The following is a 13,649-nucleotide window of genomic DNA, read 5'->3' as shown; positions in this document are numbered from 1 at the left end:
AATCAAGTATGCCTCTCTCACTTTGTTGCCCATCCTTGCTGTAGTAACACTAGAGCAGGAGATCTAAACAACCTTTTTTATGTTGCAGACCCCTTTGATGAAGCCCATGGACCCATTCTCATAATAATGTTTTAAAATAATTAAAGAAATGATAAATTTCCATTTGCTTAATGAAAATAATTATTTTCCCCCAATGTGCCAAGTAAGCGTATTGACAAAAGTCATTCGTCTGTCCTAGTATTCAATAATAGCACAGGTAAATCTAAAAATACAAAAGAGGGAGTGGAATCCAACTACACAAAGTCTATATAGCTAACAGTTTATAAGAATTAAATTATAAAACCCTATTATAGACCTGCATATGCACATACATGAAATATATAGAAACCTGCTGGAACAAAAAATATATGTGGAGGAGAAAAAACAAAGATGTAATTGACCACCACAAATAAGAGTTCACAGGGCAGCTAGGTGGCACAATGGATGGAGGATCGGCCCTGGATTCAGAGGACCTGAGTTCAAATCTGGTCTCACACACATAACATTTACTAGCTGTGTGACCCTGGGCAAGTCACTTAACCCCATTGCCTAATGAAAAAAAAAAGAGTTCACTGATCCCTTCTTGACTAAGCACATGTATCCCCAAGTCTGTTCATGGAATATTCCTGATTCCTATAACTTAGCCCATTGTCTCAAGACAGCCTCCAAAATTTAAGGTATGCTATACAGAACACTGCATTCTCCAAGTCGATTTTAGAATACTAGAAGAAGTATCCAGTCTATCAGCCAGATAGCTAACAAAATCATTCAAGGCACAGTTTTCATCATTTTACTCCAATGATCAAAAACACTTAGAAGATCGTTATTGCCTCCAAGATAAAATACAAACTCCTTCACTTTGCACTTAAGGCCTGAAGCAATATAGCTCCCAGCCACATTTCTAGCCTCCTATTCATGCATACTGAGATTCACTTTAGGTGAATTAATCTATTAGATGAAGTGCTTCTATTTTCCACTGGTGAGCATTGGCATAAGCCATACCCACTGCTGGAACAAATTCTCTTTTCATCTCCACTTTTCAGAATCCTTCTTTTCCTTCTAGAATCTCTGTAGGTAGGCACTGTCCTCATTGTGAGACTTTCTCTTACCCTCCCTCCATCACCTACAGCTAAAAAGGTTCTCTCTCCTTAAAATTATATGCTTATTTCTTTTCTGGCTATCTCCATTGCCCCCATCAGTTCCCTGATTTTTATTATGCTTATCTGTGTACACGTAATATTTTCCTCCATCACTTTCCCAACACAAATAAAATGTAAGCTTCTTAAGGGCAGAGATAATGGTATTTTAAAAATCTGATTCACCAGTGTTTAGTATGTCTTAAATGCCATTAGTACTTAATAAATGTTCAGTGAATGAATGAATTTGGGGACCATGTCTAACAATTTGTATTCTCTTCAGCATCTTGCAACAGTCAGAGAACTATTTATCTGTCTATCCATCTATCTATCTATCTGTCTGTCTATCTATCTGTCTGTCTATCTATCTATCTATCTATCTATCTATCTATCTATCTATCTGTCTGTCTATCTATCCATCTAGTGAAGCCTCAACGAGCAACAAAATTCTATTGAGCACCTAATATGTGCCAAAGGCTGATTAATAAATCCTACAGGGTTTCAGATTTCAAGTGTCAAAATCCCTCTCCTCTCTACTCCCAGCAATTATAACCAGAGGGAAGTCGTATCTACCTGCTGAGATCTAACTGAAATGCCTATTGAGTGATCATATTCTCAGAGGAAAAATCCCAGTGTTATTTCCATGGATGCTGCTGAACCAAGGCCTACAAGAAATCATGCCCCAGTGGAGGCCCCATGTGAATGTAGGGTGGGTGACCTTGCTGCTCTGATCCTTCATGATCCTATTTGTGGGTCAAGCCAAAGCTCAGTGCTCTAATTCTATACACTCTGTTGCCATCAGATAAATATGCTACTGGTTAATAGCTTATGACACTAATAGTCAGCACTCTTTATCACTCTTTATCTTTATCTAATATGAGTTTTCTACAAAGATGTAGAAAACTTATATTGCCCAGGTTGTAAAAGATCTTGACAGGTGAGAATGTTGGACTGAATGTAAGATGAAATTTAACAGGAATAAATATAAAGTCTTATACTTAGGTCCAACACATTAATTTCAAAAGTACAGGATGATGGTTAGGGAATGGTTTGTCTATAAAAGATCTCATAGAGAACCTGGAAGTCCATGTGAGTCAACATTGTAATATGCATCCAAAAACATCCTGATGCAATATTAGGCAGAAAGTGACAGTGCTATTATATTTTGTCCTGGTCAGAGCACATAGGGGGTATTGTGTTCAATCTGGGGTAACAGTACAAGGAGGTCATGGATGATCAAGAAAGTGTCCAGAGGAAGACAGTCAGAGTGGTGAAACACCTCAAGGCCATACTACATAAGGAACAATGCCAGAAACTGGAGATGTTTAGCCTGAATAAGCAGAGACTCAGGGAAAAGTAAATCTGTGTTGAAATATCTGCCAGGCAAAACGAAGATTAGATTTGCTCTGTTTGACTCCAGGGCCAGAATTAGGAGCAATAAGTAGAAGTTACAGAGAAGCAGAATTGAAATGAATGTCCAGATATCCCAAAGAGACATAGAACTGACCTGAGCAGAGAACACCAGCATCCTCCTCGTGTCTGCAGTCATGCCAGCTCCAGCCTCTGAATGGGCACATCCACAGCTCAGACTCATTTCCAGAGCAACCTAGCTCATCCATCCAGATGGGCCCAGCTCCTGCCCCATAGTGAGCCAATCCCATGGCGCTGAGGGCCACACCACAGCCCAGCTGTCTGCAGACCACATTGGCATCTGAGAGGTCCCAGGCATCATCACACACTGTGCCCCAGGTGCCATTATGGTAGATCTCCACTGGCCCAGCACAGCGACCAGTGCCATTCACCAGGCAGATTCTTCTGCTCCCTGAGGGACAAGATCTATCATTAAGCAAGACAATGAAAGGCCAGAAATGGAAACAGTGTGGGAAAATTGGAATACTAATGCATTGTTGGTGAGGTTGTGAACCAATACAACCATTCTGGACAGCAATTTGAAACTATGCCCAAAGGGCCACAAAAGTATGCATACCCTTTGATCCAGCAATACTCCTACTAGGTCTGTATCCCAAAGAGATCAAAAAAAGGAAAAAGGACCTACAAGTGCAAAAATATTTATAGCATCTCTTTTTGTGGTGGTCAAGAATTGGAAATTGAGGGGATGCCCATCAATTGGGGAATGGCTGAACAAATTGTGACATATGAATGTAATGGAATACTATTGTTCCACAAGAAATGATGAGCAGGTAGACTTCAAAAAAACCTGGAAAGATTTATATGAACTGAAGCTGAGTGAAGTGAGCAGAACCAGGAAAGCATTGTACACAGTAATAACAACATTATACAATGACTAACTTTGATAGACTTAGCTCTTCTCAGCGATACAATGAACCAAGTCAATTCCAAGAGACTCATGATGGAAAATGCTATCCACATCCAGAGAAAGAGCTATGGAATCTGAATGCAGCTTGAAGCATACTATTTTCTCTTTTTTTTTCTTTCTTGTGATTTTTTCCCCTTTTGTTCTGATTCTTCTTTCACAACATGACTAATGTGGAAATATGTTTAATATGATTGTACATGTATAGCCTATATCAAATTGTATGCCATCTTGGGGAGATGGGAGGTGAGAGGGGAGGGAAGGGGATAAAAATGGAAGTCAAAATCTTATAAAAGCAAATGTTGAAAACTAAAAATAAATAAATATTTTTATAAAAGAAGGAAAAAAGAAAATGAGAGGCCAGGAAGGATTCTGAAGATTGGACAGGCACTTACCTGAGCAGATGACACCAACTTCCTGAGTGATCCCCACTGGAGCCAAGACAGATGTGGAGATGTTGCACTGACTCAGCTGGGTCTCATTGCCCACACATCTCACACTGCTCAGGCCCACAGGATCTCTTCTATGGTGTGGTGCAGGAGGGTTAAAGGCTCTCTATTCCTCTCCACAATGGAGCTGTCTGCACACTACCTGGTCACCATTAAGGTCCCAAGCAGCATCCAAGACTCGGCCCCAGATTCCATACAAGGAAATCTCTACTCTCCCATCACAGTGGCTGTGTCCATCTCTCAGTTGCATGGATTCTGACAGACCTGGGGTCAGAGACATAACTGAAACAGGGCATTGAAGGAAAGGGTGTATTTAAGGATAAAAGCACTATACAGAAATGGCAACCCTATCAAAATGCATAGCATCCTCATGCTGGACCCATATCTCTTTCATAGTTAGAACTCACCTGAACAGATGGTCACTGCCACCTGCCCAGAGGCACAGATGGATGCCCCCAAGGTGCTTACTGGGCATTTCCACAAATGGGGCTCTGTCCCCATGCAATGAAATTCATCAGGCCAGATGGAATGAATGCCTTCCTCAAAATAAGATGTTCCCAGGGTAGCCACAGCACTGCCACAGTTGAGCTGATGGCAAAGGACACTGGCGTCTTCTATATCCAAATGGGAAGCACAGAGAGGGGCCCAGATCCCTTGTACCTGCAGCTCCACTGCCCTGCACATCTGCTGCTTCCATTCAGCAGTCTATATTCTGCAGAAAAACAGAAAAGTTTTTTCAGAGGGGCCTTCTGTGCCCAGGTCCAAGACACTCCAACACTGTTACTGACTTTCTTTGAACGCTCACTAAGTTGTGAGAAACCAATATTCTTTCACTTTGTTTCTCTTCTTCTAAACTTCAGTTTTGTTCCAGAGAGGCTAAGGTTGTTTTCATGGCTAGATGAAATATGTGGTTGCCTTCAAGAAACGATTCTTGGAGGGTATCAGGCAAAATAAAATCACAGACAAACATATTCCAGAGTTAAATTCTATAGGTGATAGCCAAATAGGTCATTAACAATCCAAATACCCCTCATAGATGTAACAACAGAAGCCTAATAAGGTATTTATACCTTAATAAGTAAGCACAGATTTTTTTTCAGATTCTTTCCTGATATATTTGGGAGGAGAAACTATTCAAGAAGATGAAGGAAGGTATAAATGATGACAGATATCACAGGTGTTGCAAGAGACCCTCACCTGAGCATCTGACCCCTGCATCCTGTTGATGAGTACACCCGTCCATCTTCCTCACTTCCTGGGGACAATGAAACAGGTGGGATTCATTGCCACTACACTGGAACCTCTCTCTTCATACTTCTCCAGGGCCCTCTCCAAAGTGAGCTCCCCCCAGGATGGAGATAGCCACTCCACATTCCATTTCTTGACAGACAACATCAGCCATTTGAAGATCAAGGTTAGAGTCACAGACAGTGCGCCAAGTCAGGCCTCGTTTCACTTCCAGACGTCCCTCATATCGATGCTGCCCTCCTACCAGTCGGGCCTCTATGTGTCCTGAGAAATCATGAAATCACAGCATTTCAGACTTGGGAGGGACCTCTGAGGCTAAAATGACCAGCCTATATCTGACCAAAAGTCTTCTTCTGCAACTTTGTTCACAAGGAGTCAACCAACCTCAGCTTAAGATCTTCAGTGAGACACAGCCTACTGTGCCCACAGTTCTTATTGCTGTCTTCTGGGGCAGAACACATCTAATCTTTGCTCTGTGTGAGTCGTTTAAATACTTAAATGTAGCCACCGTATTCCCCCCTAAGTTTTCTCTCCCTCTTGTTAAACACCCCTGGATCCTTTAACCAATCCTCAACAGAGAAGAGCCCTCCAGTCAAGTTTCTAAGACCATGGGGCAAGATAGAGAAAAGAAGAGGTGGCCCAGTTTGTCCCCTTTCAAGCAATCAGGGCAAGTTTCTTATTGTCCCTCCAAATAATAATCGCTAGCATTTATATAGTATTTTAAGGTTTGTAAAATGCTTTACAAATGGGATCTAATTTGATCTTCTGAACAACCCTGGAAGGTAGGTACTATCATTATCCCCACTTTACAGATGATGAAATTAAGGCTAAGGAAAATTAAGTGATTTGTCCAGAGCCAGATATAAACTCAAAGAAAGTCAATAATCCCCTCTCAAGCCACTCCCTCTCCTGACACTTTTTAATGTGATGAAGACTAATTCTCACAGGCCTTATTGAACAGAGAGCATATAAAAAGACAGCAGAGTTTCAAATATGTGTCCCACCAAGAAAGTAACTAAAATATACATTACCTGTGGCCCATAGATTCTACTGCTAGACATATAGCCCAAGGAGACCAATGACAGAAGGGCCTAATATAAACCAAAATATTTATAGCAGTGCTGTGGGGGGTTGCAAAGAACTAATAAAAAAAAAAGTAGGTGCCATAGATTTTTCTAAATAAATTATCTACATGATGCAATTGAATATTATTGTTCTAGAAGAGATAAGATGAATATGGAGAATCTTGAGAAGACCTAAATTAACCTATAAAGTATGAAATAAGCAGAATCAAGGAAATTATGGAGACAATGACATCAACAATGTAAACACACCAATTGTTTTACAGCACCTTGATTCAGGTGGTCTTTGTGAGTTACCATAGTTTTTAAAATCCACCAACTATTGGGTGGCCATCTTGGTTGATAGATAAAAAGGCTGTCACCAGAATGATCCCACTTGCAGGATCTCTAAGAGCTTGTACTCCACTGATTCAGCCTTTAAGACCTCAAGGTCCTGTCTATACCATGATGAGGCACCAGAATAAGATGTTTGAACAAGGCCCTAATTTGTTACTCTTCCATGAAGTCAAAAAAGGGCTACAGGGCACTGGATCCCATCCTATTAATCCCTTGAGAGATGTATCAAAAGAACTGGGAGCAGATCTTTCCTGAACATATCACATTGGCATCTTTGTCACATGGATCTTTAGTATCTCTATTGATTTTGCAATTAAAGACGGTAGACTCGGTTCCATTGCACTGTAAGAGTTTGTTCTTTGAGTTTCTGGGTCTTTCAATGGGAGCTTGAACAAGTGAGCCACAGTCCAACTCCCTGCACAGAACAGCTGCCTCATTCTTATATACACCACATAACTGAAACGTGAGTCCTAAGGCTTGGATCTCTGGTGTCCCTGCACAGGGACTGCCCAGCTGCTTCAGATATGGCTTTGATATGGATTTGGAATCACCTGAAATCAGACAACTGAGTTTTACAGGATAATCACTCCAATACAACTCAGAGTTTGAATATTACTCATTATTAGCAATAAATTGGATTACACCCAATGGTATTACCCTCCTTTTTTCTACAGCCTGGAAATTCAGAAGGGCAAGTCCTTTAGCTGTTTTGTTTTCCAACATCCTTTCTTCAACCCCTGAAGGATCTTAAAGTTCATCATGTTTGGATGACCCCCCGCAGCAGGTTATGGAAGCTACCTATCTCTCCTCTCCACCCTCCCTCCAAGAAAGGGCCAAATCACTCCATTAGTCTCATAACAAGTAATTGACCTATGAAGCTGTCTCATCCTAGAGCACGGAATACTATTCAACATAGAGAAGAAATCTTGGCTCTACCCCTGGGCTCTAAAACGTAAAAGGTCTAGGTCAGGGGTAGGGAACCTGCAAACCTCGAGGTCACATGTGGCCCTGCAGGTCCTCAAGTGTGGCCCTTTGACTGAATCCAAACTTCACAAGACAAATCCCCTTAATAAAAGGATTTGTTCTGTAAAACTTGGACTCAGTCAAAAGCCTGCGCCGAAGGACCTACAAAGCCACATTTGACCTCAAGACCGCAGGTTCCCCACCCTGGTCTAGATTCAGAAAGCAGGTGCTCTACTACAAAAAAAAAAAAAAAAAGAAAAAAAAAGAAAATATGAAGTTTGTTAGCATATCCTTTCTGTAGCCTTCAACACTTCTATAGCCTGTAATTCTCCTCTTCCTTTAAGTACCTCAAGTTCCCATGTGTTCATATTCTTAGCCTCCCCCCCTTAAAAATCTGCTCTCAGTAAAAAGAACCCAATAATAGCTATTTGTGAATTTAGTTTAAATCACTGTTTCACCTCTCTAAGATGCATTTCTAGAGATGCTTAATCTCCAGCTGAGGAATTAATTCCTAGTCTCCCCACAAAGGACCTTGAATAAATCATTCCCATCTTCTAAACCTCACCATTACCACTGAGAGTACCACTTATCCTACCAGCCTCTCAGAATTGCAACCTCTGTGTCATCCTTGACTCTTCACCCTCATTCATCCCACATATGAAAGCTGTTACCAAATCTTGCCATTTATGCCCTTATCATAACTCTTGAATATTTTCCCTTCTCTCCACTTACAGAGCCATGGCTATAGTTCAGACCTTTATCAACTCTCATGTGAACTATTGAAACAGCCTCCTAACTGGGTTTGATGTCTCAAATGTCTCCCTACTCCAATCCATCCTCCACTCAGCTGCCAAAGTGATTTCTCTAAAACTTGACTCTGTCATCCACCTGCCCCTTTCAATGAGCTCCATTGGCCCCTTCTTACCTCCAGAAACAAATATAAAATCCTCTGTTGTGCACTGAAAGTGCTTCACAACCTGCCCCCTTTCCTAACTTTCTCATCTTCTTATGTTTTGCTCTGCTCCACACCATTTGGAATTCTTGCAGTTCCTTGAACATGACACTTCCCCTCTCATCTTCGTGCCTTTGTACTGGCTAAGCCCCATGCATGAAATGCTGTACTCCCCAACCTCTCCCTCTTAGTTTCCATGTTTAGTCATTTTTCAATTGTGTCCGAGTGACATTTGGGGATTTCTTGGCAAAGATACTGGAGTGATTTGACATTTTCTTCTCCAGTTCATTTTATGGATGAGGAAACTGAGGCAAACAAGATAAAGTGACTTGCCCAGGTTTTGAAGCTGGATTTAAACTCAGGTCTTCCTGACTCTAGGCCTGGCACTCAATCCACTGTACCACCTAACTGCCTATCAAAGACACAGGAAGAACCAAGGTCAAATAAAACCTCAGCCACTTACTAGCTCAGTGACCTTGGCAAAACTTAACCTGTGTTTGCCTCAATTTCCTCAACAGTAAACCTACCTCCTAAGGTCATTGTGAGGATCAAATGAAACAATATTTACAAAGTGCTTGCCACGTAGTAGGTGTTATACAAATGCTAGCTGTTATTATTGATTCTTTGAAAGAGTCACTACTGCAGAGATGGGAGTATTATCCTAATATCGCCTAATACCACTATCAACAGGTACATTATTTTTCTTAAATATATATGTATGTATATATATATGTATATATGTATATATACATATATATGCATGTATCACTGCTCAAAAGCCTCTAAGCTAAAACACAAAATCCTCAGCTAAGCATTTCAATCTTCCAAAATTTCAAGCCTATGCCTATTTCACATCATTTGACTTCATGGGCTCTTCATTTCAATTAAACTGACCAACCAGTAGTTCCCCATCTACAACATTCCATCTCCTCCCTGAGCACCTGCACAGACCTATCCCCATGGTGGGAATGCATACCCTCCTCACCTCCACCTCCATGAACGTCCTTGCTTCATTCAGAGCATTGTTTCATGACCACCTTTTACAGCAGGCTCGGTCTGGTCTCTACAACCTTACCTCCAGTTGTTATTGGTTGTTGTCTCTGCCTCTTTAAATTATGCTCCATAACACTGTAGTATTTTGCATCTACTCTTGTGCATAGGATATTTTCCTCCCAGAGGAATGTGAAACTTTTTGAGGGCAGCCACTGCGGTGTTTTCATGTCTTTATATTCAAAATCTAGCATAGTCCCTGGTATATAGTAGGCACTTGAGAAATGTTTGGGCAGCTAGGTGGCCCAGTGGATAGAGTACTTGACCTGGAGTCAGGAAGATTTACGTTTCTGAGTTCTAATCTGGGCTCAGACTCTTACTAGCTGTGTGACTCTAGGCAAGTCACTTTACCCTGTTTGCCTCAGTTTTCTCATCTGAAAAAGGAACTGGAGAAATAAATGGCAAACCACTCCAGTATCTTTGCCAAGGAAACCCCAAAAGGGGTCACAAAGAGTTGGACACAACTGGAAAAATATTAAATAAGAAATGATAAGTGTTTGTTGAGTGAATTGGACTGAATGGAATGGATTGCTCAAGAACAGCATAGAAACAAGAGTTGAATGAAATTTGCTGAGAGTGTAGGGTTAAACAATTTTAGTATTGAACCCTGAATTAGTAAACGTATCTTCAAGGAGATGCCACTAGAACCTTTAAATGACATCAAGGGCAGCTCAAAAGTTCTGCAGATGAAAATCTTTTATTGGGCTTTTGCTGCCCAGAGACCACACTCTCCACTTTTTCTCCACCCACCCAACAAGGCAGTGCTGATTACTGGATATTTTGATCTGTTCCTTTCAATAATAATGAGCCTTTTGCTTCTCCCATCCTAATAATCCAACTTCCATTATACTATGGAGCCCAGTGATACAGCCTCCCCCCAAAACACCCTCGAAGGCCTGACCCTAGTCCTGAGCAACTGAAACAGGAAACGGGAGAAAATGAGAAAGGCAGGCCCCTGTTGTCATTTCTAGCACTAAAATATCTTTTTGTAAGTTTTAAAATGTAAATCAGTGCTAGATAAGCCCCCCTCCCCAAGAATAAAGGGCTATAGTGTTAGAAGTAATCATCTATTCAAAGAGTTCTTAATTTCCTTTGTATCATGGACCTCTTGGGCAACCTGGAGAAGCTTAAGTGCATAAATATGAGTGAATACACACATACACACACATATATGATTACAAAGGAAATCAATGATATTGAAATATTGTTATCGAGGATTTTTTAAAGGTTCATGAGCCCAGGTTAAGGACCATGATCTAGTCCAATTTTATCATTTCATAGATGCTGAAGCCAAGATGAGTGAAGCAACATGCCTACGTGTCCTGAGTAGCAAAGCCAGGTCAAGAGCTGAAACATAACTCTTTGCCTGCTAACTCATACTCCTTCTATGAACCAGACCCATCATCGCAGAACAGAAGGATGTTGGATAAAGAGAGGCTAAACAAGGCATTTAGAGTCACTTTTAATTCCAGGGAGTCAGAGGGAATTCTCTTTGAAGAGAACAGAAAGGGGCCAGTGGAGGTACTAAATAAAACTGAACAACTTCACAGTGTTGACAAGGGCAGTTATCCTATTACCTGAACAAATCATGAAGGGAAACCAGTCTTGAGAGCAGGTGCTGTGGCCCCATATCCCAAGGGTGCATTCCCAGATTGATGATCCATTGCCACTGCAAGACAGTCCAGGAGGGTGGGTAGGACACATTGCTGTGAAAATGGCACGATCCGAGGAGCTCCAAGGACTGAGCCACAACCCACTTGTTTTCAGACTATAGTCACTTCTACCAAAGTCCAGCTGTCATTGCATATAAACCCCCAGTGCCCTCGGTCTTAAACTAGGACAAAACCACTACAGCACAATCCTTTAATAGTCTGGATCTTCAGTTTCCTGGAAGATACTGCTTCAGAGACATGTAGATATCAGCAGAAAGGAAACAGATATACCCCAGAGAAGCCCGGATTAGCTTATGTTACATCAGATTGGGTGAACTATTGCATATGGACCTTGACCTAACACAGAGGAATCACACACACACACACACACACACACACACACACACACACAAACACCTGCTTCGCAGTAGGAAGCATTGAAAATCAATGTTTCTATTCTCATCAATCCAGATCAGCACCCTCAATCCAAATGTGAAAAGATCTTCATCATTCTTGACACCTTCTCTGAACTGTACATCTAGAAGTAAGTTCTCTTTCTTTTGAAATGGCATCATACAGTCAGAAAATGGCAAAAACTTGGGGTTGGAAGTGACTTGAGAAGGTATCAGATCTAGGAGGTAGTTGTACATGAAATCTCTCTACAATATTCCCTAAATAGGTTAGAGGTCTAAGCTTTTCCTTGAAACCCTTTGTTTGTACAAATAAGGATGGAAAGGAGCAGGTTATTCAGAAACTGTCCCTTTTGGCATGCCCTACAGCACCATAGCATGCCATTCCATTTATATAGAATACTTTGTTCAGTCAAAAAACAAAGATCTCAATATGCAGAATGAGACATACAGCTTATGATGTGAGCAATGAGGGAATGAATTTTTCTTGACTATGCATGTATTTGCTGCAATGAGTTTGTTTTTATCCACAGGGAGTAGGTGGGTGGGAGAGAAAATAAATACTTAATAACTTTAAAAATACAAGTTAAAAAATGAGCCAGTTAAGAAGAAAATCATACAAATAAGAAGAGTTCTCCTTTGTGGATTGAGAACCTCCTTCCCACATCACTCACAGCTGTATCCTAGAGGCGAAATGGGCCACAGATTTAGAGATGATGTGCTTTTTTTAAAGCCTCATCATTAACTCTGGGGTGAGAAGAGATAAGGTATCACCTGGAAGTAATAGAAGATGACTATCAGGGACTTAGATCTATACATGAGAACTCTACTTCTTGAAAAGTGAATATTCATGACATCTCAGTGCTTACTCTAACTTCACTGCTCCACTCTGCAATAAAAAAATAAGCTTCTACTCAGAAGCCCTGCACCTAGCTGCCTGGAGACTTGGTTCCTAAAGACGAGAGACATTTACCTACAAGAAAGACAAAGAGGAAGAGGAGGAGAGACCAGAGAGTGGCCATCATGGTCATCTTGAAGGCAGTTCCCTATCTTCTATGTACTCGGCTCACACACTGACACCTACTCAGATCTCCTCTCATCCTGACAAGTGGCAAAAGAAAAACTAGAGGGAAATTAACAGACTCCGTCACTGAAGGCGAGCCAATGAAAATAACTTAAAAAATTATCAGAGATTTGATCAGAGATTTTCTGAAGTCAAGCACCCAGTGGGAAATTATCAGTCTCCAATGGTATCTGGGTGACAAGAGAATGAAGCGGAATATGTCCTTGTAGTCTAAATAACAAGAACCTCAGTTGGGACAAAAGATTCCATTGCCATCTTTCATACTTCATCAAACCTCTAGTGCCTAGTAACATACCTGGAAGGTAATGGACTCTCAACAATTGTTTGTTAAAATAAATTGGATTGAATTTTTTCTGAGAGTCAGATTGGTGTAGTAGAAAAGACACTGTCCTTGGCTGTAGGCCATATGAGCTTAAATGTCAGACCTGACACTAGCTATTTAACATATGTTTTCATCAATTTCTTCATCTGTAAAACGAGGACTGTAGTACTTAAATTACCTACCTGTGAGGATTTTTCCAAGGACAAAAAGTAAAACTTAAAAATCCAAAGAATGATAATGTTGATGATAATAATGACATAACTAACTCCCAATTCAAGAAGCCATTATATAAACTCTAAAGCCTACTTCCTTAAGTAGAAAATTTCTCCCTGGGTGACAATAATCCTTTTATCTGTAGTACACCTATATGCAGTTTCTCCAGTTCTGAATATTTAAAGCTCCTCATTTTCCATGGGTTCTGAGCTTTCGATTGCTATTATTCATTTAATATCAAAAATAATAATTCAATATATTAAGGACATGTTGTATCACTATGAGTATTGCTTCTACAGATAGAGTCAACCCCTCTCTAACTTCATTTGGCACTAGTGAGAAAAAAATATTACTCAGTGGCCAAAATGGAGATGAGCC

At 40.7% G+C, this 13,649-nt stretch overlaps 1 protein-coding gene across 1 annotated transcript in view; it reads right to left on the bottom strand.

The window, feature by feature from the left end:
- Positions 1-13,649, bottom strand: part of LOC110213968 (scavenger receptor cysteine-rich domain-containing protein SCART1-like) — a 49,976-nt gene that overhangs the window by 7,136 nt on the left and 29,191 nt on the right. The window contains 5 exon segments of the mRNA XM_078151596.1: positions 2,683-2,997; positions 3,906-4,223; positions 4,367-4,633; positions 4,636-4,671; positions 5,151-5,471. Coding sequence (XP_078007722.1) covers positions 2,683-2,997; positions 3,906-4,223; positions 4,367-4,633; positions 4,636-4,671; positions 5,151-5,471 — 1,257 coding nt within the window.

This window comes from Phascolarctos cinereus, unplaced genomic scaffold, assembly GCF_003287225.1.
Source record: "Phascolarctos cinereus isolate Bilbo 61053 unplaced genomic scaffold, phaCin_HiC Scaffold_3;HRSCAF=262, whole genome shotgun sequence".
Classification (NCBI taxonomy): domain Eukaryota; kingdom Metazoa; phylum Chordata; class Mammalia; order Diprotodontia; family Phascolarctidae; genus Phascolarctos; species Phascolarctos cinereus.
The sequence above is the reverse complement of the archived record's forward strand: the minus strand, read 5'-3'. Positions and strand labels throughout refer to the sequence as shown.